General features: G+C 48.6%; 13 protein-coding genes across 13 annotated transcripts in view; 7 read left to right on the top strand and 6 right to left on the bottom strand.

The window, feature by feature from the left end:
* Nucleotides 1-2,493: 2,493 nt before the first annotated feature.
* Nucleotides 2,494-4,007, top strand: MGYG_04772 (isocitrate dehydrogenase subunit 1; the record flags this gene model as incomplete). The annotated part of the gene is made up of 5 exons (XM_003172134.1): nt 2,494-2,526; nt 2,596-2,659; nt 2,723-2,797; nt 2,948-3,851; nt 3,920-4,007. The coding sequence occupies 5 exons, from the start codon at nt 2,494-2,496 to the stop codon at nt 4,005-4,007; spliced, it is 1,164 nt and encodes a 387-aa protein (XP_003172182.1).
* Nucleotides 4,008-4,807: 800 nt separating this feature from the next.
* MGYG_04771 (hypothetical protein) lies at nt 4,808-5,716 on the bottom strand (the record flags this gene model as incomplete). Its single annotated transcript, XM_003172133.1, has 2 exons — nt 4,808-5,639; nt 5,694-5,716. The coding sequence occupies 2 exons, from the start codon at nt 5,714-5,716 to the stop codon at nt 4,808-4,810; spliced, it is 855 nt and encodes a 284-aa protein (XP_003172181.1).
* A 452-nt stretch (nt 5,717-6,168) lies between these two features.
* Nucleotides 6,169-6,993, top strand: MGYG_04770 (SVP26; the record flags this gene model as incomplete). The annotated part of the gene is made up of 2 exons (XM_003172132.1): nt 6,169-6,238; nt 6,296-6,993. The coding sequence occupies 2 exons, from the start codon at nt 6,169-6,171 to the stop codon at nt 6,991-6,993; spliced, it is 768 nt and encodes a 255-aa protein (XP_003172180.1).
* Nucleotides 6,994-7,715: 722 nt separating this feature from the next.
* MGYG_04769 (RhoGAP domain-containing protein) lies at nt 7,716-12,681 on the bottom strand (the record flags this gene model as incomplete). The annotated part of the gene is made up of 2 exons (XM_003172131.1): nt 7,716-8,443; nt 8,517-12,681. The coding sequence occupies 2 exons, from the start codon at nt 12,679-12,681 to the stop codon at nt 7,716-7,718; spliced, it is 4,893 nt and encodes a 1,630-aa protein (XP_003172179.1).
* A 1,295-nt stretch (nt 12,682-13,976) lies between these two features.
* MGYG_04768 (mitochondrial distribution and morphology protein 31) lies at nt 13,977-16,235 on the bottom strand (the record flags this gene model as incomplete). Its single annotated transcript, XM_003172130.1, has 3 exons — nt 13,977-14,108; nt 14,178-15,367; nt 15,422-16,235. The coding sequence occupies 3 exons, from the start codon at nt 16,233-16,235 to the stop codon at nt 13,977-13,979; spliced, it is 2,136 nt and encodes a 711-aa protein (XP_003172178.1).
* A 310-nt stretch (nt 16,236-16,545) lies between these two features.
* MGYG_04767 (pre-rRNA-processing protein PNO1) lies at nt 16,546-17,446 on the top strand (the record flags this gene model as incomplete). Its single annotated transcript, XM_003172129.1, has 3 exons — nt 16,546-16,615; nt 16,687-17,330; nt 17,390-17,446. 3 exons carry the CDS (start codon nt 16,546-16,548, stop codon nt 17,444-17,446), a joined length of 771 nt encoding a protein of 256 aa, XP_003172177.1.
* A 267-nt stretch (nt 17,447-17,713) lies between these two features.
* On the bottom strand, nt 17,714-18,561 carry MGYG_04766 (proteasome component C5; the record flags this gene model as incomplete). The annotated part of the gene is made up of 2 exons (XM_003172128.1): nt 17,714-18,401; nt 18,464-18,561. The coding sequence occupies 2 exons, from the start codon at nt 18,559-18,561 to the stop codon at nt 17,714-17,716; spliced, it is 786 nt and encodes a 261-aa protein (XP_003172176.1).
* Nucleotides 18,562-18,844: 283 nt separating this feature from the next.
* Nucleotides 18,845-19,800, top strand: MGYG_09062 (hypothetical protein; the record flags this gene model as incomplete). The annotated part of the gene is made up of 2 exons (XM_003172127.1): nt 18,845-19,019; nt 19,079-19,800. 2 exons carry the CDS (start codon nt 18,845-18,847, stop codon nt 19,798-19,800), a joined length of 897 nt encoding a protein of 298 aa, XP_003172175.1.
* A 409-nt stretch (nt 19,801-20,209) lies between these two features.
* Nucleotides 20,210-21,123, top strand: MGYG_09061 (hypothetical protein; the record flags this gene model as incomplete). Its single annotated transcript, XM_003172126.1, has 3 exons — nt 20,210-20,239; nt 20,305-20,452; nt 20,516-21,123. 3 exons carry the CDS (start codon nt 20,210-20,212, stop codon nt 21,121-21,123), a joined length of 786 nt encoding a protein of 261 aa, XP_003172174.1.
* Nucleotides 21,124-21,258: 135 nt separating this feature from the next.
* On the bottom strand, nt 21,259-22,248 carry MGYG_04764 (fumarylacetoacetate hydrolase domain-containing protein 2A; the record flags this gene model as incomplete). The annotated part of the gene is made up of 3 exons (XM_003172125.1): nt 21,259-21,391; nt 21,454-22,175; nt 22,234-22,248. The coding sequence occupies 3 exons, from the start codon at nt 22,246-22,248 to the stop codon at nt 21,259-21,261; spliced, it is 870 nt and encodes a 289-aa protein (XP_003172173.1).
* Nucleotides 22,249-22,544: 296 nt separating this feature from the next.
* MGYG_09060 (hypothetical protein) lies at nt 22,545-22,985 on the top strand (the record flags this gene model as incomplete). The annotated part of the gene is made up of 3 exons (XM_003172124.1): nt 22,545-22,622; nt 22,694-22,725; nt 22,859-22,985. The coding sequence occupies 3 exons, from the start codon at nt 22,545-22,547 to the stop codon at nt 22,983-22,985; spliced, it is 237 nt and encodes a 78-aa protein (XP_003172172.1).
* A 367-nt stretch (nt 22,986-23,352) lies between these two features.
* Nucleotides 23,353-24,165, top strand: MGYG_04763 (hypothetical protein; the record flags this gene model as incomplete). Its single annotated transcript, XM_003172123.1, has 1 exon — nt 23,353-24,165. The coding sequence occupies exon 1, from the start codon at nt 23,533-23,535 to the stop codon at nt 24,163-24,165; it is 633 nt and encodes a 210-aa protein (XP_003172171.1). The 5' UTR covers nt 23,353-23,532.
* A 1,013-nt stretch (nt 24,166-25,178) lies between these two features.
* MGYG_04762 (hypothetical protein) overlaps nt 25,179-25,452 on the bottom strand; it is a gene marked incomplete at both ends in the record, with an annotated part of 3,079 nt that continues 2,805 nt past the window's right edge. The window contains one exon of the mRNA XM_003172122.1: nt 25,179-25,285. Within this exon, the coding sequence (XP_003172170.1) occupies nt 25,179-25,285 (107 nt within the window). The remainder of the gene's footprint in view (nt 25,286-25,452) is intronic.

Raw genomic sequence — 25,452 nt, 5'->3', positions numbered from 1 at the left:
TCGTTCCGCCTTATAAATATGGACTGTCTCCCTAAGAAGGATGCTGGGTGTTGAACGGTTCTGCAAAAATGCGGCTGTATGATATAAATCGTGATTTGTCGACGGACGAGGAAAGAAAACCGACAGCAGGACGGCGGAACGAGGCTCGGTTAGGCAAAACGCAAAAAGTCGAATAGGTACAGCGAAAAAGGATCAAGAGTTATCCTAATAGACGGGTAGCCGCACACCGGCTGTATCTCATATACACATAATCTTCAGACCACGCTGATTGTCCTTCCACTATCCAAGCCATGGTTTGATCCCTAGGAGTTTCCATGACTGGCGTGGTAGATGGGCTGCTAGAAGTATCTAGCAAGGCTGGCCAGGAATATGGCACCATTTCTTCTCAACTGCGTAGAGAGTCAGTATTAGTATCAAAAATGGCATATTAAGGGACTTACCAACTGGCTCAGGGGCACGAGCCTCAAGCTGAGCTTCGGCAACTTGGCCAACAGGGGCAGGGGCAGCAATCACAGCTACGGAAGCGGCAGCAATGGCCAGGAGGTAGGCGATGAGCTTCATAGTTGCTGGTTTGAAGAAGAGAAGGAGATTCTTGGAAATGAAATCAGAGACGTAGGCAAAGGCTTAAGAAGGCTTTGTTTCAAGGTGCTGATCTTGAAGAGGCTTGATAAAGAAGATGGAATCTGTATAGGAAATAGCAAGACAAAAATTCCTGCATGAGGCATGCATGTGGTGTCTCCTTTATAGGCACTTTTCGGAGTAGGGACTGGGATATTATTGCTGAGGGGTTTTCCAGTATTGATTGAATGAAAAGAAGGCAACAATTGCTCAATAGACCGGGGCAAATATCACTCAGATACTTTGAACGAGCCGAGCTGAGTAGTAACGTGGAGAATAAGAACCACAAGGAGCACATCCAATAGGCGGGTGGGTATATTAGACGAAGGAAAGTTATGCTAGCTCTAGTAACCGGAGTTACTGAGGGTCAGAGACACACAATTAACCTTATGGAATAAGGGCTTGTATGTCCTAGTGTTCCATAAAGTCAAGCGGAGACATTCACCTCAGACCACCTAGACTGTTGCGTTTTCAGCCAAAGTCGAAGTAAAAGGGAGGTGAAATGCCGCAGGAACCATGGACAGACGAGATCTGAAAGACATGCATATACCCCATAAAGAACGGGGGGCGAGTCTGATCTTAGAGACGAGCGTCTCTCCCACATTCCACGGCAATGCCAGAGGCCAAGGCAAGGTCTCGGCCATCTTGAGATAGCTGTCACTCACGCCCGCGTCTATGTCCTGTCTTCCCGAACAGGGCAGCAACACAGTCGTCTCTGCACAGTCACCACCAAAGCATAAGATAGCCGACAGGAGTGAAGATGAAAGGTAGTTCGAGTCCGCTTTGGTGTCTCAATAAGGAGATAGTCGTTTTGTAACAAAAAGCGTTCTTTGCTTATTGAGAGACGAGCTTCCGCTTTTGGATCTCAATAAGGATCCAACGCGCTAGTCCTGATTAGGTAATACCTTCAACTTGAGCAGTCGATAAACGCAGTTTTAAAGACGACATGAGGGTCCGAGAGACATCATAAAATGTTGTTGATGATGTGGGTAGAATAGCAATAAACAGCGCAGTGATAGCTTATGCCTCGTAATGGTGGGTTCCCTCACCTGGTTGAAGTTGGGCAGCTGGTCAGCATTGTGGTCCATAGCTCATGATATTGGTTGGTGAGCGTGGTTTCAACAAAGGCATCGCCCAGCTTCTTAGATCTCCTTCGTCGATGCTTAATGCTATAGAAGCTCCCATCGCCTTGGTCTTTGGAACGCATTCTGCATACAAGCACTAATCGACCAACGGTTTATCCATTTCAAGTCAAATCTAGAGATTTCTCCGAAGAAAGCAACAACAAAGGTCGTGTCTGCAAACATCCAGCGACATAGACTTGTTCAGTAATGCATTGCATTATGGAAGTTTTATTCCAACTGCGCTGTTTAGGAATGGTCCTGGGTATGATGGCTTGAACAGCCTGCTGGCCTTGCAGTGTAAATCCATAATACATATGTATGGTGGGTTTCATAGCTGCATCCGGGGAGGATGAGCTGCGCATTGAGCGGGATACGGCGTTTGGTCTCTCTGTAGGCGGGATCAACCACCGAGATTCTTCGTCTTCTCCATCTTCGCGCCATCTCCCGTCTTCTTTTCTGTCTTCCTCTCCCAGCCTGCTGTCTTCTGTCTTCGGCCCGTCTTGATGAAGTGACGTCGGGACATCGCCGAGTCCACGTGACCTATTACGGGATAACAATGATCCCTGTTGATTATATAATTCTCCGGCGTTACAGGCGGAGAGAGAAGCTCCGGCAGAAAATGCGACTTCGCGAAACAAATTTCAACCCAAGAAGAGAAAAAAACCTGAAGCTCCGGTTTTCATATCCAGACGCCTCTTGCTTGTATTTGATGCTTTAACCGTTCAGACAAGATCCTAAGCTACCTGTCACCATGTTCTCCCTCCGGACTGCTCGCCCTGCGCAGGTATGATCTCAGTTCCCTTGGTATTCGGCGTTTGATGCCCCGCTAACAACCGCTCTTACCATCGCACAGTCTGTTCTGCGAAACGTTGCCGGTTCTTCGTCATGCCTCTCTCGTGCCTCTGGAGGTGCTAGATGTGAGCTTCTCCTAGTGATTCCGTGTCGTTTGAGGCATTACTGACGACACAATGGCTGTATAGACATGGCAACCGTCCAGTCGGATATCTTCAAGCCGACTAAGTATGGCGGCAAGTACACAGTAACATTGATTCCTGGTATGTACCCTCCAAAGTCGCGAGTGATAGCAGTCTTTGGACACCTTATAGCTAGCAGCTGGCTTTTTATTTTCTATTTTTCTTGCCGTTATTCCCCTGTTCTCATTATCCCGGAGCTCCGTCAAGACTAACATAGGTCTACTATAATAGGTGACGGTATTGGTGTGGAAGTTGCGGAATCCGTCAAAACCATCTTCAAGGCCGATAATGTCCCCATTGAGTGGGAGCAAGTCGATGTCAGTGGTGTTGACTCTGGAAATAAGCACTCCGAAGATCTTTTCCGGGAATCTATCGCCTCCCTACGACGAAACAAGCTTGGACTAAAGGGAATCCTCCACACCCCAATTGAGAGATCCGGCCACCAGTCTTTCAACGTCGCCCTCCGACAGGAGCTCGACATCTATGCCTCCATTGTTCTGATCAAGAACATCCCCGGCTACCAGACTCGCCACAACAATGTTGACCTGTGCATCATCCGTGAGAATACCGAGGGTGAATACTCCGGCCTCGAGCACCAGCCGGTCAATGGAGTCGTCGAGTCTCTCAAGATCATCACCCGCGCCAAATCCGAGCGCATTGCTAAGTTTGCATTCAGCTTTGCTCTTGCCAACAACCGCAAGAAGGTCACCTGTATCCACAAGGCCAACATCATGAAGCTTGCGGACGGTCTCTTCCGAAGCACCTTCAAGAAGGTTTCAGAGAACTACCCAACCCTGGAAACCAACGATATGATTGTCGACAATGCCTCTATGCAGGCTGTCTCCAGACCACAGCAATTCGATGTCATGGTCATGCCAAACTTGTACGGTGGTATTCTGTCCAACATTGCTGCTGCTTTGGTTGGCGGCCCTGGAATCGTCCCTGGATGCAACATGGGACGAGATGTCGCCGTCTTCGAGCCTGGTTGCCGTCACGTTGGTCTTGATATCCAGGGTAAGGACCAGGCTAACCCAACTGCTTTGATCCTCTCTGGTTCCATGCTCCTCCGCCACCTCGGCCTGGACGACCATGCCAACCGTATCTCCAAGGCTGTCTACGATGTCATTGGTGAAGGGTAAGTTATTTTCCACTCTATCGCTTTTGTTAACTATGAATCATACATGTCTAACATTGCTTTGATAGTGTTGTTCGAACTCGTGACATGGGCGGTCAGGCTACTACCCACGAGTTTACCCGAGCCGTTCTTGACAAGATGGAGGCTCAGCTCTAAACACCATTCGCTACAATATTAAGTCGCCGGTCGTCGATATACCAAGACAAAAGTCCGCAATGCATTAAAGTAAATAAGCGCTCCTTTCCTGATAGCGAAAAACCGTTAATCACCAGCTCCAAGAACACTCTTACCCCCTATCCTCCTCAAACGTCACATATCTATTCATTTATCTGTTATCTTTTTGAAGTACGGGATTTTCTTTTTCTTTTGCTCTTTAAACGACTCGCTCAAAGCATGACTGTAGATTAAGACTTTTCCTGTATTGTTTTGTTTGCCCATAGCCATAATACAAAAAAAAAAGGATAAATAATTTCTAGAGGGGTCCCAGGTGGATGTGCGGCTTAGGAGAATAGCTCCGGGTTCATTTGAATATCAAAGCGGATATATTCGTTTTATTCATGTTTAAAACTGGATCATTAATCGTGATTAATAGAGATATGGTATCCCTTGCCCAAGTATGGTTGATGATAGCATGTATATGGAGCATATCATGTATATCCATTATTATATACAAGGCGAAGGAAGATAAAGTTGGTTTATGCGCAGTATCTTGCCGCGTGCTGAACTGGTGTCAGCCTTGGGCGGAGCCGGGGCTGCGAGGGCATTGTGCTTCTTGGTGAGCGAAAGGCGAAAATAGGGGAGGACCACCTGATCATGATGTGCTAGCCTGGCGCATTCATGGCCGTATACGACCATCACCAGCTAACCCATAGTGAGCGTCCTCCGGTATCCGTGACTGCCTTGTTGTTTCCATGAAGAAAATGTAGGTATCGAGTGGTGAAAGCGCAAGGGTCCAATCAAAATGCAATGCGTCTCTTTCTTCCGGTATATTTCGAAGTTGCCTTGACAACCTTGCCCTTCTTCTCCATTTGGTCTTTTTTCCTCAGAATCCAGGCTTTGGTTCCCTTGACGTGTGATTGATCCGGACCCCTACGGCCCTTGGCTGCCTCCCTGGCTTTCCGTCTAGCATCCAAGATATCGACGTCATCCATCCCCTTGACAACACCGGTGATATCACCCTGTAGTCCACCTCCACCGACAGTGAGGACAAGATATGTCTTCCCATTCTTGGTGCCTGGGTCGTCTTCAAGGATACCAGCGCCAAAGCCAGCTTTTATCGCAGCACCACTAATCATGCCTCTTTGAGAATCGTTTCTAGGGTAGAACTGGCAGACAGCTCTACTACCACGTTTTAAAGAAGCGTATAGCCCCTCGAAAAACCTTTTCAGTCTGCCTTCGGGACTTACATCGCTTGTCTCGGCGTTGCAAAGCCATTGTATCGCGCTGATACTTATGGCGGCGTCAAATGTTCCAGGTCTGAACGGGACGCCTTGTCCAATGTCGGCTAGGAAGAGGTCGCCTTCCACGTCCCGTTGAAGTGCTACATCTAGCATACTGGGAGATATGTCCATGCCAATCCAGGTATGCGGGCCGCCTTCAGATGGCTCAATGGACGAGAGTATCTCTCCAGATAGACCCGAGCCGCAACCAATATCCAGAATGAGCGAGGGAGATGTGAGTTCGAGTAGTTCCAGGGCACGATGTGTCATCTCAGATTGGATATTTTTTATTCGTGAAGAAGATGTGTATTTACGCGATTCGGAGTCATTGTAGAAGAGGTCCGGCGGGCTATCAATCGTATCAGTTAGCAGTTATCTTCAAGATAGATGTTGATACACTTACAGAGTATCTTCCGGACGAGACATGGCTGCGCTTGAAATTGGGATGAAGTATTTCTAGTAATGAATTCTCGTATAGCTTCGCTATAAACAGAGCTCTATATATCGCTGCTGTCAGTCTGTGTAATCAATTTCTTGCCGTCACCAAAATAAAATTCGAGATAAAAAAAAGATTTCGTGGGGGAAAATAAGCTTTCTAAAGCGGCGTCAATCACCTTCCCTATTTGCTATTTATTGCGCCGCTTTAAGGAACGAGTTATCTGGCTGTTTTATCGTTTGCGAAGTTGCGAGCAGAAGGCGACGGTGACGACAACGACAAAGACGAAGACGGAGGCAAACCGAAGACGTGAATATATGGAGCAGTGATTAGCTACGTGGATGGCGCATGGATCGATCATATACAATACCCTAACCAAGAAACGGCTTTCTTGAGACCCTCACCGTACCGACATCAGCTTCATCTCATCTATATAGCTACCATGTGGATTCTACCGTTACTAGGGTACCTCGGAGTGATAATAGGATTCTGCTTCCTGACGCTGGCTATAGGTAATGTCGATTCCTATATACTTGCTCTATATAATTTCCTGGCTAATTTCCCACCAGCCTCCGGCCTCTACTATCTCTCCGAACTCGTTGAAGAACACACCGTGATAGCTCGGCGTCTCCTAACACGACTGATATACAGCATCATAGCCGTGCATGTCCTTCTCTGGCTTATAGATGGGTTCCCATTCTATCTCTCCGTACTCAGCATCTTCTCCCATATAGTTTACGCCGGCAACCTTCGACGATTCCCAATCGTCAAACTCTCGGATCCTATTTTCCTATCTTCCTGTGTTCTTGTCGGATTGAATCATTGGCTATGGTTCAGATACTTCTCGAGCCCGGAATATAATTCTAGTGGAGGGAATGCCCCTACATCATGGAACCGAGGCGGATGGAAGTCTTCTGGTGGAGGATCGAGTTATAATTACTACGGTGCGGCCGTGGATACGCCTTCGTTTGGTGAAATAGCTTCATATTTCGGACTCTGTGTGTGGTTGATTCCGTTTGCACTGTTTGTCAGCCTGAGCGCTGGAGAGAATGTGCTGCCTAGCATGGGATCTGAGTATGCGACTGGATCAACCTCATCGAATAATGCATCTGTTGATGGGAATGCATATGGTGAGAGCAGCTCCAACTCAGCTAAGACTAAGAGCAAAGGAATGGCAAAGGCGTTAGTTGATGGTACTATGGAATGGGTTAGTGAGAGCGGAGAGGTGATGGGATTCTGGGGTGGGCAAAGGACAAGAAGATTCTGATAGGTCCGCGCTTCTTTTCTGTCTGTTTTCATCTCCGTGTGCAGACCACGGAATACTACTTGCGGGTGTCATGAAAGGTGGATTGTCATGGACTGATAATGTATATTTACGACTGCATATTTCATAAGCTGCTTGCATTGAACTTGAAAGTGATCAATGATTACTGTACTTGATACATATAAAATAGGCTTGTAATAAGTGAGTAGAATAGGAAGTAATTCCCTCCGTGTATTATCTTAAACGTGCAAATCAACGGGGAATCAAGTGCATCGAGGCTAAACCAGTTAGCCAACAGCCGTGATCAAGAACATATTAAGAGTAAACAGGAAGCAAAAAAGAAAACAAGAAAAGGGGGTATCCGTTGGTCTCCATGTTTAGAGAAAGTGGAGAGAGCGTAAGGGATGCTGTAGAAGAACAAAAGTTGGTTGCACTGAGGAAAGGAAGAGACGAAGTAGGTAAGAAGAAGATTATGAAATTACATAGATGAAATGGCAAGGTAGATTGAATTGAAATCACAAAAGCCGCCAATAAAAGGGAAGAATGGATGGAAGAATAGGTATTTGCCTACTCGCTTGTTAAGTGCACACGCAATCCTCAGTCGTCAAACCAGAGGAGGGGGAAAAATAAGAGAGAAAAAAGGAAATGCATGTCAATGCGGATGAGGAGGAGCTTCCATGGTTAAAAGATAGAATAGATGGTAGGGTTCAAGCCAAGCAACGGGATTACTCCTCGTCACGAATCTTGGGCAAGGAGGTCTTCTTGCTTCCAAGTGACATGAACAACAGTGAGCTCTCGCGGCGTTTTGATTTGCTCGGTAGCGAGGAGCTGCCTGATGGTGCCAACATGCCGTCCAGACCACTGAACTGGCCGTCTCGGCTGACATTCACATTCATTGGTGTTGTGGAAAGGTCATATTGGTGCTGTGAGTGCATAGGTACGAAGCCAGCATTGATATCGTAGTTTTCTTTTGCAAGTCGATAAGCATTAGTGTCATTGGATTGACCGTGGAAAGAGTTCTGGTCGTAAGAAGGTGTGCATGGTAAATCAGAGAACATTTGATGTCGTGGGGAGCGTATTTCTTCCGGACTTAGACCCGGTGACTCGACAGTGACTTCGATGGAGCCAGGGCTTCCCGGCCCTGAGCCAGAGCCTGGGGCAGTCCCGGGAGGAGAACCGGGGGATGAGCCGCGAGCTTGCGGGAAAGATGGCGGTGTATCGCCAAAGATGAGGTCAAAGTCCGATAAGAATAGAGAGAAGACAGGGGCAGGGATGTTGAGGGTTGGAGCAAAAACGATGCCGACATTTCGAACCGTCATCTTGTTGATGTCCGAATTGCTGACTACATTAATAAGGAATTCAGAAAGGGCCTTGAGAAGTGCTATATTTGGCTTCGGTAAGCAGTGGACCAAAGTGTGGAATGCAGCAATCTTCTTTTGTTTGTCGTCAAGATCTAGAGATCGGTTAGCATGTTGTTTGTACGGGATCAGGGGAACAAATCTAGAACGGTGGGTGCTAGTACATACCTAGAACCCTGATGAAATCCAAATGCAGCTCCTTGGTTAGTACTGTAATCGGCAATTCCCGAAGATACTGTTTGAATAATGAAGCCACGGCGTGGACGTCGTAATACACGTCTCCTTCCAAGAAATCCAAATCTCCCTCGGTATTGAACCGTTCTTTGAGGCCCTTGATAACTACATTAGATCCACTAAGACGGAAGATACCTTCCTCAAACTCGGCCTTGCGAGCACGAAGGTATTGAAGACATCGGTAAACAACAGCAGGAAGGGTGGTATCAGCTCCTGGCTCGGAACAAGCACAGAACTCCACAGCCTCAGCAAGAGGCAATCCGAACACGGCACGTACAGTCTCCCTATGTTCGAGAGAGGATGCGCTTCCATTCCCACCACCGGATGCCGTCGTTCCACTAATTGAGTCTTGACGGGAAGTCGAGCTAATAGAATCATTGGCGGTCTGGCGAGAGAAACCCCAGATGCTGCGCTTCTTCTCCTTCACAGAACTCATAGTGCTAGGTTTATTACCCCAAGCCGACGGGTCTTGGATCTTAACCCCATTCGTAGGACCCGAGATCGGTTTAAATGAGGGGGTCAGTGGCATGGCTTGGTCGAGGTGAGATTGCGGTGTTGCAAGGGAGTCAGTGGACTCGTAGCCCGCAGGTATACCCCGGATGGGCGCTTCGGCAGCGACGACATCATCGTAACTTAGCGCACGAAGGCCATCAGCCTCAGCGCCTTCCGAGGAATCCTTGGAAGAGCCTTTCTTAGTCGCGTTTGTGTTTGTGTTTGGGTTGTTCAGGGGTATGCGGGGTTTATTCGCTGTTTCATCTTTGCCGTCTTTGTCCATCTGTATTTCCATATCTTTATCATCGGTTTCCCCCTCGATCTGCTCGACATGGCTGAGCAGAGATTCGACCCAGGCATCTCTCTCTTCGTCACTCTCCGCGCAAAGCACATGGCGGACGAGAGAGGTTGAATCCTTCTTCTTCGGTTCCAATATCAAGAATGCATGGCGGTATTGGTTGTCATCATAGTTCTCACCCTGCGAGGATGAGCCACCTTTACTCTGACTCGAAGACTGTTTGCCTATTTGAGCATGCTGGATGCGTATGGTGCCCAGATGTGTACCGCCCGGGTGCTCATAATATTTCAGCTCTGGTCCATGAAGAACGAAATAGCGAGACTTCCAGCCGCCAAAGTTTTTCCCGCGCTTGGTGAGATATCCTTCCATTTTTGGTTTGCCATCGGACCCTACCTGGATAGTTGCCTTGATATCCCGCGTACCACCAGCAGAAGAACTGGTATTTCCGCCTCCAGACACAAGACTCGTCTCGTCATCCCTTGGTTCAATGGCGTCGGCAGTGAGGAACCGGCAAATCACCAAGGCAGCCTCGTCATCCATAGGTGTGTCGAGTAGCGCCTCGAAATAATTATTCAACGCAGCACGCCTTTCATCAACCTTTGCAGGTGAATGGCCACTGAACACGGAGCGTTCTGGTATCCGGCCGGGGAACTTACATAAAGCCTTTACCTGCTGGTCTAGCTGCGGAAGGGCTACGATGGGTTTTTCAACTCGCCATAACTCCGACCGCGATGAGCGAGCAAAAACGCTGAGGGTGAATACAGGGTCTTCGTCGGGACTGCTACGCTCAGCTGCCGAGGTAAAATTCAAATTCATATAACTTTGCCGTGACGGGCGGAGACGAGATGAAGAGACTTGAATTAGGATTGATGGCAATGAGTTAGGTGGGAGGAGCAGATCCGGGTATTCATCCGATACGAGACCACGGTAAATGGTCTTTGGTGTGGTGGTGGCGGTTGGAGTCGAGCTATCAATCTGCACAGCAGGGTCGATGGAGGGTATTGTGGTAGATGTTGACGTGGACGTGGACGTGGAAGTTATGGATGGCTTCTTCTCATGCTGTACTAGTTGATGAATGTGATGATTAGTAGGTTGATTAGGTTGGGGGGTCTGGAAAGGTGCCGGGAAAGCATTTCGCAGAGGTGTCGAGAGATTCATATGCCCTTCTCTAGGCATACGAGGCATCGGAGATCCGATGGGCCTATCGCCAGGCCGTGGACTTTGCGGCAGACCAGGACTCATAGGTGGTGCTTTGATTAACCTCGACCTCAGAGACTTTGCGCCGTCTACAGGACCCAAGATCGACGCTAGACTTTGTCCAGCCTGTCTAGGAGCATGGGGAGGCGAGACAGATGCACGAGGACTGGCAGGTAATCCGATACCCGCAAAACCAGTGCTAGGTGCAGGTCCTGCGCGGGCCTCCTGTTGTTCCTGTTCCTTCTGCAAAGCTTCAGGGGGGTTGATGTTCTTTGCCTTCTTGTTCGACTGACTGCCGCCCTTGGACTTTGACTTTGACTTTGATTTCGATTTAGACATTTCTTTCTCCTTCTGCGCAAGCATGGCTTCTCGTAGCCGGTCATCCTCTTCGCGGGTCTTCCGACGGCCGCGTTCAAATTTAGGAAGTTCGGTATCTTCAGCAATGGAGTCATATTCCGAATCCGATGCCACTGCGTTGGAGTTACCGTTAGAGGACTGGCTATTCGAGTGCTCTACTTCGATATGGGGACGAAGACGCTGGCTGCCGGACAACTGTAATGGCGCAGGAGGCGCACGTCGAGACGGCGGAGTAGGTTGTGGTTTAGGGGTCGACTCAGAGACAGGGGTCTGCACTGGCAATTTAGCCGCCGGGGAAGAAACAGTCTTGGTGCTCTCTTCGAGCTGTCTATTAGAGGTTTTGTTCGCATTTCTGTCGGCCTCGGCTTTGACAGCATCCTCCTGCCACTTTTCCAACTCTTTGATTTTCTTCTTCAGCCTGTCCTTGTCCTCCATGGCACGCTCTAGATCCTTATTAAGCGCTAGGACCATACGGCGCTGTTTTTCCACGAGTCGCCATAGTTGTGAGTTTTGAGAGACAGCCTGCTGTTTCTCTTTAACTAAATGTGCAATAACGGCCTCTGGCGAGCCGTTGGCAGCCGAAATGAGGTTGTTGATATCTGTGGGAGTGATGGCGGGGCTGTCGACGGAGGATTTGTGCGAGTGGGATGTTGGATGTGAAATAGAGGAGAGAGAGGAGATAGCGGAGTCTATGGACGAAGTGCGCGGCGTGGGTTTTGGTGTTGAGGACGTCGATAGGGGTTTGCTGGTAGAAACCGGCGGCTGGTGCTGGTGGTTGTGTGTCGTGCTCGTCGGCATGATGGGTGACGTATTGGGCGTAGAATTAGAAGCGGCAGAGACGGAAACCGAATCTGAGGGCGAGTGGGAGTGCGATGTATCGTCCTTGTCTGCAGTTGAGCCCTTGTGCTCGCTTTCCTTCTCTCCTCCCTCTGGCTCTCTGTTGGTGTTCATCAGCTCTCTAGACCGTTGCAGACGTAGAGAAAGCGCTTGGCTGGCCCCCTGACCCTGGTGGTGGCCCGCCATGCGCTCGTGGAAGTAGAGGGCGGAAGGAGAGGTAGACAGCGAGGAGACCGGGCTAGCTCTGCTGTCGAGGGAGTGGAAGGTTGGCGTGGTCTGAGACTGGCGAGGAAACGGAGAGTAGGAGGTGACTGAGGAGGTATCCGGTCTGGCGGCTGCAGAAGAAGGGGAGGGAGAAGAGGCAGCAGGAGAAAGAGGTGAGGAAGGATGTGATGCGGCCCCCGTCTGAGGAAGAGCACGTTGGGTGTGGGCTAGTCTGCTATCGGTATGGATGTTCAGGGCATCCTGGGGGAGCCGGGGTAGTTGCTGTTGTGGTTGGTTTGGTTGATGATGGTGAAGGTGTGAGGAATAGGACGGGTGCAGCGCATGGGTGGTCGACAACGGACGAGAGAGCACGGGAGCGGCTGAGTAGCGAACAGGGGAGCGGCCGTCTCCCTTCACCTGATACTGCTGCTGCTGCTGCTGCTCCTTCGAAGAACTGTACTGCGGCCGGTAGTGGTACTGTGCTTGCTGTTGCTGCTGCCGTTGCTGCTGGTGCTGGTGCTGCTGCCGCCGTTGCTGTTGAAACTGCTGGCCAGAACCGTCACCCATCGTCAGGGGAGAAACTGAGGAAGCAGAAGAAGCAGAAGCAGCAGAATCGACCGGTGGGACTGGGGCTGTTTCGTGATGGGATGGACCTGGCTGCTGTGCAAGGGCGTGTGCCAGGGCATCTTGACGCTGACGCCGGACATACGACATGGTCAGAGATAAACAACACTCCGCCTGCCCTATCCTACCACTGACAGAGATGAGAGGGTGTTCTTCCTGCTGGAGGCGCCGCGAGAGAAGAGGGACGGCTCCTCTGGCTTTTCTGGCTTGCTGTCTGCGGGCTCGCTCAGGGGCTCAAAGGCGCCATCCTCGGACTAAGGCATGTACCTAGCAGGAATAATCGTCTAAAAAGTATGCTAAATATGGGCCCGCCGAGTCTGCACCGTCAAACTAGTTAGCAAAGAATCACCGCTGGAGCGCTGGAGGGCCGTTTTCTTCTGGTACCTGGGAGCGTTGTCTGTCTGTCTGTCTGTCTGTGTCTGTTGTTTGCCAGTCGAGATGTTGTAGTTTTTATGTAGTTGCTTATTTCCTAATCAGGCGACCAGGTCACGCTTTTGCTCTATCTGCTTCTGACTTCTAACTACATCGACTTTTTCTTTACTCTTAGTTACTCCGTACTCTTGTCAATATTAACATCAACATCAATATCAACCGTGATTCTGCTTCTGAAGCCTGCAGCATGGACAGAGAGCTCGAAAAAGGCCGAGGAGTGAGGAACGCCTGCGTGAACCGGCAAAGAAGGACGAACACCCATCTCGCAAACGACTGGCTGCAGCTCTTTTGTGGCGTCCCTGGGCCTCACACATGCATCACTAAGTCTGCATACTGCACGTCTTACGTCTGTCCTCACGCGGCCGCAGGATAAGAATAGGAGCTCAGGGGAAGGCCGCGGTCGAGACAGGCCGCAAGGACAAAGACGAGACACAGAAGAAGAGGAAGCGCCGGGGAGGAGATGGAGGTTAGCGGGCGAACGCTCGTCAAGGACAGGGAATACGAGGTGTGGACACTCCTGCTGGCTTCCACGCTTCTGTGCTGCCAATCTCGTATTATTATTCTTTTTTCTTTGGATCGTGGGAGGCGACTGGTGGCGGAGAGAAGGAATGGAGAAGGATTGACAAGGGCTTGACAGATGCTTGATATGCATGAGAGATGCAGGTTTGACATTAAAAGTTGGTTCTTTTTCTTTTTTTGTACAGACGTTCCTCGCCAGACGTGCGAATTCATTCCCCCGGACACCCGTAGAATATGATGGAGAAAATCGGGATAAAATACATTAACAAACAAAAAAGAGACACCTCCAACTCCGGCCGGTCAAAGTACAGAGAAAGATCAGGGTCATGAGGAGAAGAGATGATAAGGTGGAGGTATGGAGTCGTGCAAAAGATCATGGCGGCGGCGGCGGTGATGGTGATAGTGATGGTGGTGGCGGCGGTACATGGCCGATTCTAAATGATATTACCGGCCATGCCCATGAATATGGCTTGTGCAGCGAGTTGGAGGGACCAGAGGCCGACTTTCTTGAAACGTCGTGTCCGAGCCTGCTCATCGACAACGTCTCGTGCAAAGGCGTCATATGTCTGTATAGAGTTAGTTAAACTGGGCTGCTTATGTTCGTGATGAGAAGAAAATGGTAGATAAGTACGCACCTCTGCAGATAGATCATCCATCAATCCGCTGTCAAAGATGGTCCAGCTACCATCAAAGTCGCTCGCTCGCTTAACTAGCCGGCACTGGATGGGGATGAAAGTTCGTCGGCTGTTGATGTACGCCACTATGGGCCTGATGAGAGCGTTATTAACGTATGACAAGTCGCGGTTAAAAATGGGCACTACCGCTCGCACATTGTTCAGATGTATGCGCAAGTCGGTGACCACAAACCGCTTATTGTCTTCGTTCTGGGCCAGCGTGCTGTCGTTCGGATGATAGCGGTCTGCAGTAACAGTGGCCTCCATTCTGTCGTAGAAATCGGACATAACCTTGCTCAGGCTCTCGTCCGTTTCAGCAGGAAGCATGAGGTCCGCAACAATGTCGACTGTGCCTTCATGGATCCATGAGAAGGGACCCTGGACTCCTGTGTTGAGATGGTCTATGTTTAGCCCGTCTATGCGAATTCGATTATGTTTCTTCCAGGGACTCCGGCTGCCGTCCTCTTCTAACCCGCCTTGTAGCTGAGCTCCCGTGTATCGATGCGTTTGTCGTGGGTGGATGGTGAATAGTGAATTGTCATACGAACCAGACATCATGTTCGCAGACAGAAAGTCGTACATGAGCCATTGTCGTCGAAGCCGTGGTAGATCGCATGAGAAGATGCTAAGGGTAAATGGCCGGAAGTTGTTAGGCTGGTATATGGTGACCAGGACGTCTTCCATCTTGAAAGAGTCCAGCTCAAAGTCGCCTGGGTTATGCTCTACCCGGTACGATTTGGGATCAATCTGAGCATCCGCCTCTGTCCACTTGACATGTGTCCTGTCGACTATACCCCGAATGCCCTTAACATGTACATCTTTCAACATGCCATGGCTGTTGAACCATTTGGTAAAGGATAACGTCACGTTGACCGTGTCTATAGAGACGTCGAACTGCGTGTAGTTCGAGTCCTCTGTCTCTTCGTCATTCTGCTGGCGAGGGTGATCCATCCCCTGGAACGCCGCAGCCGCAGCCGTCTTCGATGATCCTTTGCTCACATTCCCCTTGCCTTGGCCTGGTCTGCGGGACACAAACACGTTCTTGAAGGTTATCACTCCGTCGCCCCATTTAGGCACAATTGCTGATTCAAAGACAACTTTCACTCCTGATGATCGTGTCAGGTAGTTGCCAACCCATCTCGCAAGGGTTTCTAGCCGCTGTTAGCCCCTGCTTTGCGTTCATTTCAAAATGGATGACAACTCACCTTGCGCGAAAACGGTATTGATAGTAAATATTATGAGTGAAAAGAAAGTCGTCGTTCCCAGTATAATCCATAACACATGCCCAAGCAGAACCCAGGAAAAAAAAGTACTGATCTCATCGACATTGAATGGCCTGACACTTCTAATGGAAAACCACTTGAACCGTACCTTTAGCCGTGACCAGAATCCTGTAGCGGCAGCTAGAAGCTCTTCCTTCGTAGGTCGATGCATATGCGGCAGCCGGTCCATCAGATGGTATCGACCATGTCCTCCATCAACCTTTGCAGGGCCAGCTGGGCTTTCCGGTCCAGAAACTGGTTTAGATGCCTCTCCGCTCACACTTGATGGCTCCGATGGCTGCTGTCTCTTCGTTTCTGGTGTATGATCCTTTTCGCCTCCCTCCCTTGATGTATGTAGAGACCGTCTCCATCCCCAGCTGGCAGCACTCTGAAGGCCTAAGCCATTTCCAAACCTCCTACAGCCATGGTAAACACTCTTGTCCGCCGAAGCTGCTGCACAGGCTGCTGCTCCCGTCTCGACCGTAGCTGCACTCCTCGTCGAGGTTGTACCAACCACCAACAATCCCCCAGACGCAAACTGGCGACTAACCTTCCTCACATTATTCGGTCTCGAGAACGAAAATCGCCGTATAGTCCGGTTCCGAAACAGATTGAAGCTGGGAGTCTGGCCATGACAGTTCTCTGTAAACGGACCGAGTACACCCTGTCGACCGGGCTGGAGGAAGCTGAACTGGAAGCTGGAGCTAAAGCTGGTGCGCAGTGTCGAGAACAGCCGTCGTCCTATATGTCCTGACATGTCTCCTCTGGCATCATGAGCGGCCCTAAGAAGCTTCTCTAATGCCTCTTCGCTCTAATTGATGCTTCCGTTCTTCAATCATGTAGCTGAGGCGAGCAAAAACGCCGTCCAAGATTTTTTACATTTCAAGCTTCCGCAAGTTTTTCGATAAGATTACGATGTTTGACTTGTTTGCATCTCGAATTTTCCCACCATCGAAAGAATCATTTTTATCGCAGCCTCAAACATCTCGATCGACATTTAACCTGGCTACAGCCACCGTTTTTATTTGATTAGAGGATCGCCTGGTGGTGATAGACATACCGAAACCATGCCAGCTCCCACCGCGCGCCTGGATAAACCAGAGGAGAACGAGGTTCTTGCCCCAGAGCCAGTCCAGAGTTTGTTCTCCCAGAAATTTCTTGTCAGCGATGATGCGAAGAAGCGGAGGAATACTAACTACATGGCACAGATGAAGAAGATATCATGATAGATATGAGTGGTGCTCAGCCAGAGGAGCCATCGGCACTACAGGCGCAGCCACAGGGCCAGGAAGACAATGAAATGGCCGTCGACGAGGAAGGACGACTGCGATTCACACCTATCAAATCGTCCGGCGATGCATACAGAGTCGAAACTCGCAAAGTACCAATCCCACCTCACCGCCTGACACCTCTCAAGGCCGAGTGGCCAAAGATATATCCTCCATTAGTCGAACACTTGAAGCTCCAAGTACGCATGAACATGAAGAACCGAGCAGTCGAGCTGCGCACATCAAAACACACGACCGACACTGGAGCTCTCCAAAAGGGTGAGGATTTCGTCAAGGCATTTACTCTTGGGTTTGATACCGATGATGCTATTGCTCTGCTCCGACTGGACGACCTCTATATTGAGACGTTCGAGATTAAGGATGTCAAGACGCTTAACGGCGAGCATTTGGGCAGAGCTATTGGGCGGATAGCAGGAAAAGACGGGAAGACAAAATTTGCTATTGAGAATGCTAGCAGGACTAGAGTTGTACTCGCAGATCAGAAGATACACATTCTTGGAGGATTTAGAAATATCCATGTCGCCAGAGAAGCGATTGTTAGCTTGATTTTGGGAAGCCCTCCGGTAAGTCTTGTCTTCTACTTCATAGTTTGATAGGGTGTAAGGCTAATCATATGGTACAGGGCAAGGTATATGGAAACCTGCGTACAGTTGCCTCACGAATGAAGGAACGGTTTTAAAAAAGTAACTCATGAATTCGGTCTCATGTCGGCGTTCTGGTTTTGCATATCAAATGCTGTTATCGGTGTTAATTCTTTTATACTTTTATGATGCGGAATATATGGGTCTGGGAGCGAATACCTATATCATGGAATTTAGACCAAAGAAATGCAATTATGCCTTGAAATTCGAGAATATTAAAAGATGCGTTGGTACCAGGTTAAACTTCATCATTTAGCCGTGCGTCAGGGAAAGATGCGCTGGTAATATCGTCTATGAAAACATGCTTAATCCCGCTTGAGTGGGCGGTACACCTCCTCTATACCATCCTTGGTGACAATCATCATCTGCAGTCCGTCTCCGACCTCAATATGTCTCTCCACAGAACTAGTGAATGCATCGTGTACCAGCTGCTGTGCGCCCTCTCTAGACAGAGGCTCAGGCTTCCTGGCCACAGATGCGTTACCCTGGCCACTGCCGGGGACATACTGGTTCTTGAAATTGACCTGGTTGTCCAAGAAAGGCATCATCAAACTAGCTGCCGATCCAGCCGCTCTGCAGAACTCTCTCTCATAGGAACCCACTGGGTCATAGCTGTACAAAGCTCCCTTGCCCTCTTCATCAACACCGGCCAGAATCGCGTGTACGTAGTATGGGAAAAACCGTTTTGAATATAGGATAGTGGATAGACGCTGTGCACACGCTCTAACCGACATTGGCTTGTTGTGGTGGTATTCATACATCTTGACGATGGCGTCGAGTCGTTCCTTCAGAGCTCGGCCGTCGGCAGAGAAGCCAACGACGCAGAGAATAATGTGGCCGCCCTCTCCAGTGTGCTCGTCTGCACCGATCTTGAACACCTTTGGAGCATATCTAGAGTTGATGTTGTATCCAGATACTGATCGTGTGTCGCCAGCCAGGATAGCGAAATTGTCACCGGCGATGCCCAGAGTAGAGCCACCATTGTCCGTGTATCTAGCAGAAGATGCATGTTAGTCCCTAATAAAGGGTACTGCCATGCTGCAAGTAAAACTTACGGGTAGAAGCTGTGTTGTTTGGCGCCGCTTGACTGCTCTGAGAAAGAGTACCCAACGGGCAGGCTGTGAGGGTCAGGGTGGGTTAATAGCGAGTTCATCTTGACAGATCGAGCGGCTATACAAGCAGTATCAACAGGTTTATCAAGGGTAAAGACGAGAGTGAGACGGGTATTGCTCGTTTCTTGGACTGTTGACTGTTGACTGTTGGTTTGCTTTGCTTGAAGCTCAAAGCTCGAAGAACGCAAGCTGGAGTTGCCTGTATTACATAAGCAGCCTCTTCCTACTCTACGCCAACAAGGAAGAGAAAGACAAGAAGAACACCACCGGTCAAGTTGATAGAGCTACTAGGAGTCCTATCTGTTGGCGTTTGTTCGTTGAGTGATGCTTGGGTTAGCCTCATACGAAAGCAGCAGTGAGGATGAGAGCACCGCGAAAGATACCCCTGTTAATGTGAAGGGAGCACTGGCTGCCGAGCAGAATAAGCAGAGTGACAGCTTGGTTGATGCAGAGACTCCGTCCAAAGAGCCAGTCGAGGCTACACAGAGCGAACTAACAGGTCAGTAGTCAGCTGTTATCAAATTGACGCCGTGGATAATCCTTCTCACAGTTGTAAAGGGCTAGGTGCACCATCTACTGAAGCTGTCGACGAATCTACCAAGCCTATAGTTGGGCCTTTACCTCCCACCGATTATACACCGCAGCTACCAGAAGAATCCGACCAGTCCGGCAAACCAACATCTTTCATTTCTATTAGCTCGCTACGAAGAGACATGACGCTTCCTCCGGTTCCAAATCTCGACATTCCTCCGTCTCCTCCAGGGTCACCCAACCCCGAAATGAACAAGAAGTTCGAACATTTCCTTTCCCTAAAGAAACAGGGCGTTCACTTTAACGAAAAGCTAGCTTTTTCCTCGTCACTGAAGAACCCAAATTTACTCCAGAGTCTGATGAAGCATGCTGGCCTGGATGAAAGGGCGCAATACGGTACCTCCTTGCCTGCAGAAATATGGGATGTTACGACTCTCCCGCCATGGGCTTACAAAGACGAGCTGTCAAAGAGCCAGCAGAGCATACGCCGCAAGCTGGAAGAGAAGAAAACTGACCGTGATGCAATCGAATTCGTCTCCAGCTCTGGGAACGGTACTCCTGGGAGTGGTAGGCTAAAATCCAGTGCGGCCGAGCGGGTCATGGCTGACCTCAGTCGAGAGCCGTCTCCGCTTAAGCTAGACCAGAGCAAGCGGAACGATCAGGATAAACGACATCGACGGGTGGATTTGGAATATAGAAGACACCGATCACGGTCACCAGGGAGAAGGAAAAGATCGAGGTCTCGATAGGATGTTTCGTTTATATCTGAGCATGAACATTGGGTTAGGAGTTTGGGCGTAACTGGAGAACTAAATATATACCCGGAATAGACAGATGTTACATATAACAGTCACTTAGCTATTAACGTACATTTATTATTATCGTTTGCTCTATCGTCCTGCTTACTTTAAGTAGAATCATCGCTGGCGTTGCTGGTATTGGCTGGGCGAGGTGACATGTTTGCCTTGTTTGCCTTCTAGGCTGCGTCTAAGTCGCAAGCTCACCAAAACCTCCAAGCTGCATCAACAACAGACAACGTCCAGCAACAAGCCACGACTTGACAGTAGCAACTCTTATCTTAGACCGTCTTCTCGGTTTTTTGACTCTGTACATCCACGTCTCTCTTCCACTTACGAAGATTTTGTTCGACTATCCATCATGAACCACTTTCCGGAAGTCTGGGGTCGTGTAAGCACGAGGACAAGACACAACCCGCCATCAGCTTCGTTTAGCTAACTGCTTCTTTGCTGTAGCCGCGAGACGATGTGTATGGGGCCTATGATCACTCATATCTCCAGACATCTGGTCCAACAACTCATACCCAGCGCCCAATCGTGACAGGAACTTCCGTTATTGGTGTCAAGTTCAAGGATGGTGTCGTTATAGCTTCTGACAACCTGGGTGAGCTATTCGGAGGATGTAACGCATAATAGTATTGCAGTGCCACTAATATGACTGTGTCAGGTTCCTACGGCTCTCTTGCTAGATTTACCGACCTGAAGCGTCTCCGGGCCTTCGACAACTCCTCTGTAGTTGGATTTGGCGGCGACATCTCTGACATGCAGTACATCGACCGCGTTTTGAACACGCTAGACATACAAGAGAACTACTCTACATACGGAGAGCATTCTCTCAACGCTAAAAACTTACATACATACCTGTCCAAGCTGCTTTACCAGCGACGATCCAAATTCGACCCTCTCTGGAACCATATTCTTGTTGCCGGGCTCGATGATGAGGGCAAGCCATTCCTTAGCTCTGCAGACTTGTTGGGAACGACTTATTCCGCACCAGCTCTTGCCACAGGGTTTGGAGCCCACTTGGCTGTCCCCATTCTCCGTCGATTGTTCCCCGAGGAGGATGGGATAGATAACATCACGAAGGAGGCGGCCGTCGATGCTATGAAGCAGTGTATGAGGGTACTTTTCTACCGAGATGCGAGAAGCTCAGACAGATATTCCATCGCTGTTGTCACCAAGGAAGGCGTGGATCTTAAGGAGGATGAAGCTCTGGAGAACCAGAGCTGGGCGTTTGCTGATAGAATCAGGGGTTATGGCACTCAAGTCAACTAAGCATAGCCAATATTTTCTATTTCAATTTGGTACTGCTTAGTATTCTTCAGCCAGCCCTGGGGTAGACTTAACAATTATATCCAGGAATCGACTCGTAATGACCATATCTTGATGCATATAAGTGTCATACCATATTCAAAGTTTAGAGGAGCCATTAACATGGACAACTTTGTTCCTACAAGTTCCAATATTTTCAAGCGATACTTCCACGCTGTCCCCATCCTTCAGCCAAACCTGAGGCTTTCTACCCATTCCAACCCCTTGAGGGCTACAGTAAGATTTTATGTTAGTAATTCGAACGTCGAGTAACGAATGCAATGCAACACTTACGTTCCGGTGAATATAATATCACCAGGCAACAGTGTAGTTCCCTGAGATAAGAAAGCAACTGTCTCCGCTACGCCAAATACCATGTCCTTTGTATTCGAATCTTGCACGGTCTTACCATTCACCTTGGTTGATATGCGTAGCGCGTTCGGGTCTGGAATTATCTTTGAGGTCACGATTCCAGGGCCAAAGGGAGCCCAGCCATCAAACCCCTTGCCTATACCCCACTGGCTTCCTCCACGTTTGATCTGCCATTCTCGATGGGACACATCATTTCCCACGGAATAACCCAAGACATACTCAAGTGCCTTCGACTTCGGCACATTGTGAGCCTCTTTCCCAATGATGATCACCAACTCACATTCATAGTCCAATCCTTCACATTCCTGGGCCATTGTAGGAACAGGTATGTCATCTGTTGGCCCGCTAGCTGCTGTGACTGGCTTGAAGAAGAGGACTGGGTATTTTGGTAAAGGCATGTTTGACTCCTTTGCATGTTCAGCATAGTTCAAGCCCAGGCATCGTATGGTCCTAATATCATTCCGAGCCAGTGGACAGAGCAGCTTCTTCACTTCCTGGATTTGATCCGTGACTTGATGATTGCCAAATATTTCTCCCATGATGACCCTGGCTTTGGTGGTTTTGGCGAGGTCACTAACGCCAGAAGGCAGAATGGCATCTCCATGGTAAACCAAGCCGTCTTTGGCTAGGAAACGAACAAGGCGCTGATGTAGCACAATTAGCTTCATACAACAACATTATGTAATTTATCAGTTTCCTTACGGAGAATGCAGGCATCTTTGCTGTCTCAACTGAGTCTCTTGTTTATGTGGAGTATATGACGAAGAGCTGCAAAGAATGAATCTACCTGATACCAATGTTTATCAGGCTGTCACAGTGTTTAAACCGAATTGCCGGAGACGTGGATTAGTAATCTCGGCCGGCAGTTCTGAGCTAGGAAAATTGTGCTCCCGTAGCTGAAAATCGATCCATGCACAAGTGTCGAACTCACGGCCGTGCAAAACAGCTTTCGATGATAACCAGGAGAGTTGGAAGGAAGGAAGGAAAAGCGACCGGATCTTAAGGTGGCAAAAATGCGATTCTCGGGATTGCAGCGGGAGGTCCTAAGCTTGTACCGGCAATGCTTCCGAGAAATTCGGAAAAAGCCTGTGGTGAGTGCTGTTTACCTACGCATTTGATTCCGCTGTCATTCCATCCCAGTAGCTAACCAATGGTATGATAGAATTCGCAGAGTAACTTTAAACAATTGGCTAGGTATGTGCCTTCTACGGCCATGTTATGAGAACCACGCGTAGCGTGGGCGACTTGGTCCATTGCTATATTCACTAAGCACCAGCAAACTCGTTGAATACCCAGCCTTGTTGTCCGCAAGCTAATAGCAAACTAGGGAGGAATTCCGAAAGAATAAAGCCATAAGCAAAAAGGATTTCGCTGCTATCGAGTTTCTGCTGAGGAAAGGTCACCGCCAGGTGGAGATGTACTCTTCGCCAGCCATCCGAAACGTCACAAGGTGATACCCGTCACAGATGAGAAGATACCTTTCGGGAACAATCAAGACCCTCCTCAAGTCTTTACCGTCCGACCTATACCTTCATTCTAATATACTGGTGCCCGGCCTTCCCATAAAAAGCCATATCACGTGATGTTGAACGAAAATAAATTTATCCGATAAACTTTCAGTGATGGAACGTGCACGAAGTGTCGAGAAGCTTGGCGAAGATGCTGGCCAGATCGAGAAGAACCGCGAAAGTTCACGCAACACCGAGCATTACGAAGCAGTTTCGAGGTGCTCGCTAATATGCATGAAGTCTACAAGAATCGCGTAACTTCTAGTAAGATGGCTTTGGTCTATATAAGCGATCAACTTGTCGATGGGAATTCATTTTCCTTTCTCATCACAGACAACCAGAACAAGTCAACATTTCTATGCTATCCAAGAGCAACTGCCTTCAATCCACTCTGAGAACCATTCGAACACCAAAGACGACTCTTTATAAAGTCAACAAGATTCCATCTACAAGAATACTTTCCAGCTTTATTCCACCAAACTACTACAACAAAATGGCCTTCTTCCCACGTCTCGCTGGTGGTGAATTCACCCCCCTTTTCCGTCTCCTTGATGACTACGATGCCCACCGCGCTTGTGCATCTGAGACCAACATCGCTCGTTCCTTTGCTCCAAAGTTCGATGTGAGAGAGCTGAAGGACGAGTACCATCTTGACGGAGAAATCCCCGGTGTCAACCAGAAGGACATCGAGATTGAATTCTCTGATCCGCAAACACTCGTTGTTCGTGGCCGAACCAAGCGCGAATACACTTCCACCAACATGGACAACGACGCAATCGAGGAAGCCCCTGCCTCTGCATCTATCGAAGATGAGCCATCTTCTGCCAGAAGGGACTCCCACCAAGCCACTGTTGAAGATGAAGAGGAGCAAACCACTTCTCGCCCTGCCTCTCCCGCCAAGGACAACAAAGTCGCCAAGGCCAGCAACAAATCTGTGAAGAAAGCTGATGCCCCCTCCTTCAAATACTGGATGACCGAACGTTCCATTGGCGAGTTCAACCGTGTCTTCAAATTCCCATCCCGAGTCGACCAGGACGGAGTAAGTGCCAGCTTGAAGGATGGTATCCTGTCCATCAAGGTGCCTAAGGCAGCTCCACCAACACTCAAGAAGATCAGCATTCTCTAAATGATCAACGACATGCCTTGCCTTTGAATGATGCATGCAGCTTTACGATCCTGCGGCTCCAGTGATGGGTATGGAAATTGATGATTTTAGTGCCTTTCTGATGTATTGTATTGCTCTGTACCTCATAAGTTGAACTTCCTTGTTTCCTTGGTGCTTTTTACGCTCGCATGCAGCTTTATGATTCTGCGGTTCGAATGATGGTTATGGGAGATCGATGAGTTTAGTGCCTTTCTGATGTATTTTATTGCTCTGTACTCACAAATTGAACGCCCTTGTCTCCTTAGTGCTTTTTACGCTCTTTATAAACGTATATAAGTAGCCTCTTGTTTGTCTTTACAGCAATTCATATGCCTATCTCTTGAAAATCTCCCCTCCCACCTCTAATGCGCAAGTGGTAAAGTAATACATATATATATTCATACAGTTTTTCGTCCTATGCTATAGTATAATATAGCGGGTAGTTTCCTCGAAGATATGTGCTGTGCATGTATAAAATAGAAAAATTGTACATATTCCCGAAAATAAATCAATGACCAATGATTTTAACAAAAAAAAAAAAAATGCAGTGAATGACTTAGAGTATTGAGGCAAATATAAATCAAATACGATTCCACCCAAACAACCGGCCAGCCAGCCCAATTCCATCCACAATGTTTCCGCTAAAGAATACTAATAAATAAATAAAAACATTAAGAAAATAAGGCATGCAGCCGGCATAAAGGATTGGCTGTAGTTTCATTAAATTCGTGACGTGGGATATCACATTAACGTAAAATATAACACAAACGATGGTCTGCTGGGTATATGTAGAGTGAGTGTAGCAGCTGGGTATAGTTTATGTAGCGAGGGTCATATAAGCAACGTCAAACAAGTGTGGGCAGAAATAGTGAACAAAATAATAAGTATATGCATGCTTTTAAGCCTTGGTGAAATAGGGATGCCTTCAATAGAATGCAAGAACGTTGGTATCAATGATAGAAAGAATTAAAGAAGGAAATGCCAAGGAGGCGTAATCAAAGGTAGCTTTCAATATGGTTAAGCGCACCGGGTTTCTGATGCGTCAAAGCCATTTGCACAGCACAAGATGATGATGAGGCTCTGGGTAGACGACTTGAGCGTCCTTCAGTCATAGTTGATTTAAGCTGGGAGAAGCGGTATGATGTTGGTGGTGTGGATTGATATTTAGCTTTCCGAGACTTACGATCGGAGAAGACGTCACGGACCGGCGATGGTGGGAAGGTAGAGAATCGACGCTGGGTTTTTGATTGATAGATGAAGAGAAGGAAT

The sequence above is a fragment of the Nannizzia gypsea genome, genomic scaffold (assembly GCF_000150975.2).
Source record: "Nannizzia gypsea CBS 118893 supercont1.4 genomic scaffold, whole genome shotgun sequence".
NCBI classification, from domain to species: domain Eukaryota; kingdom Fungi; phylum Ascomycota; class Eurotiomycetes; order Onygenales; family Arthrodermataceae; genus Nannizzia; species Nannizzia gypsea.
Note: the sequence above shows the minus strand (reverse complement) of the source record. Positions and strands in the feature narration are given on the sequence as shown.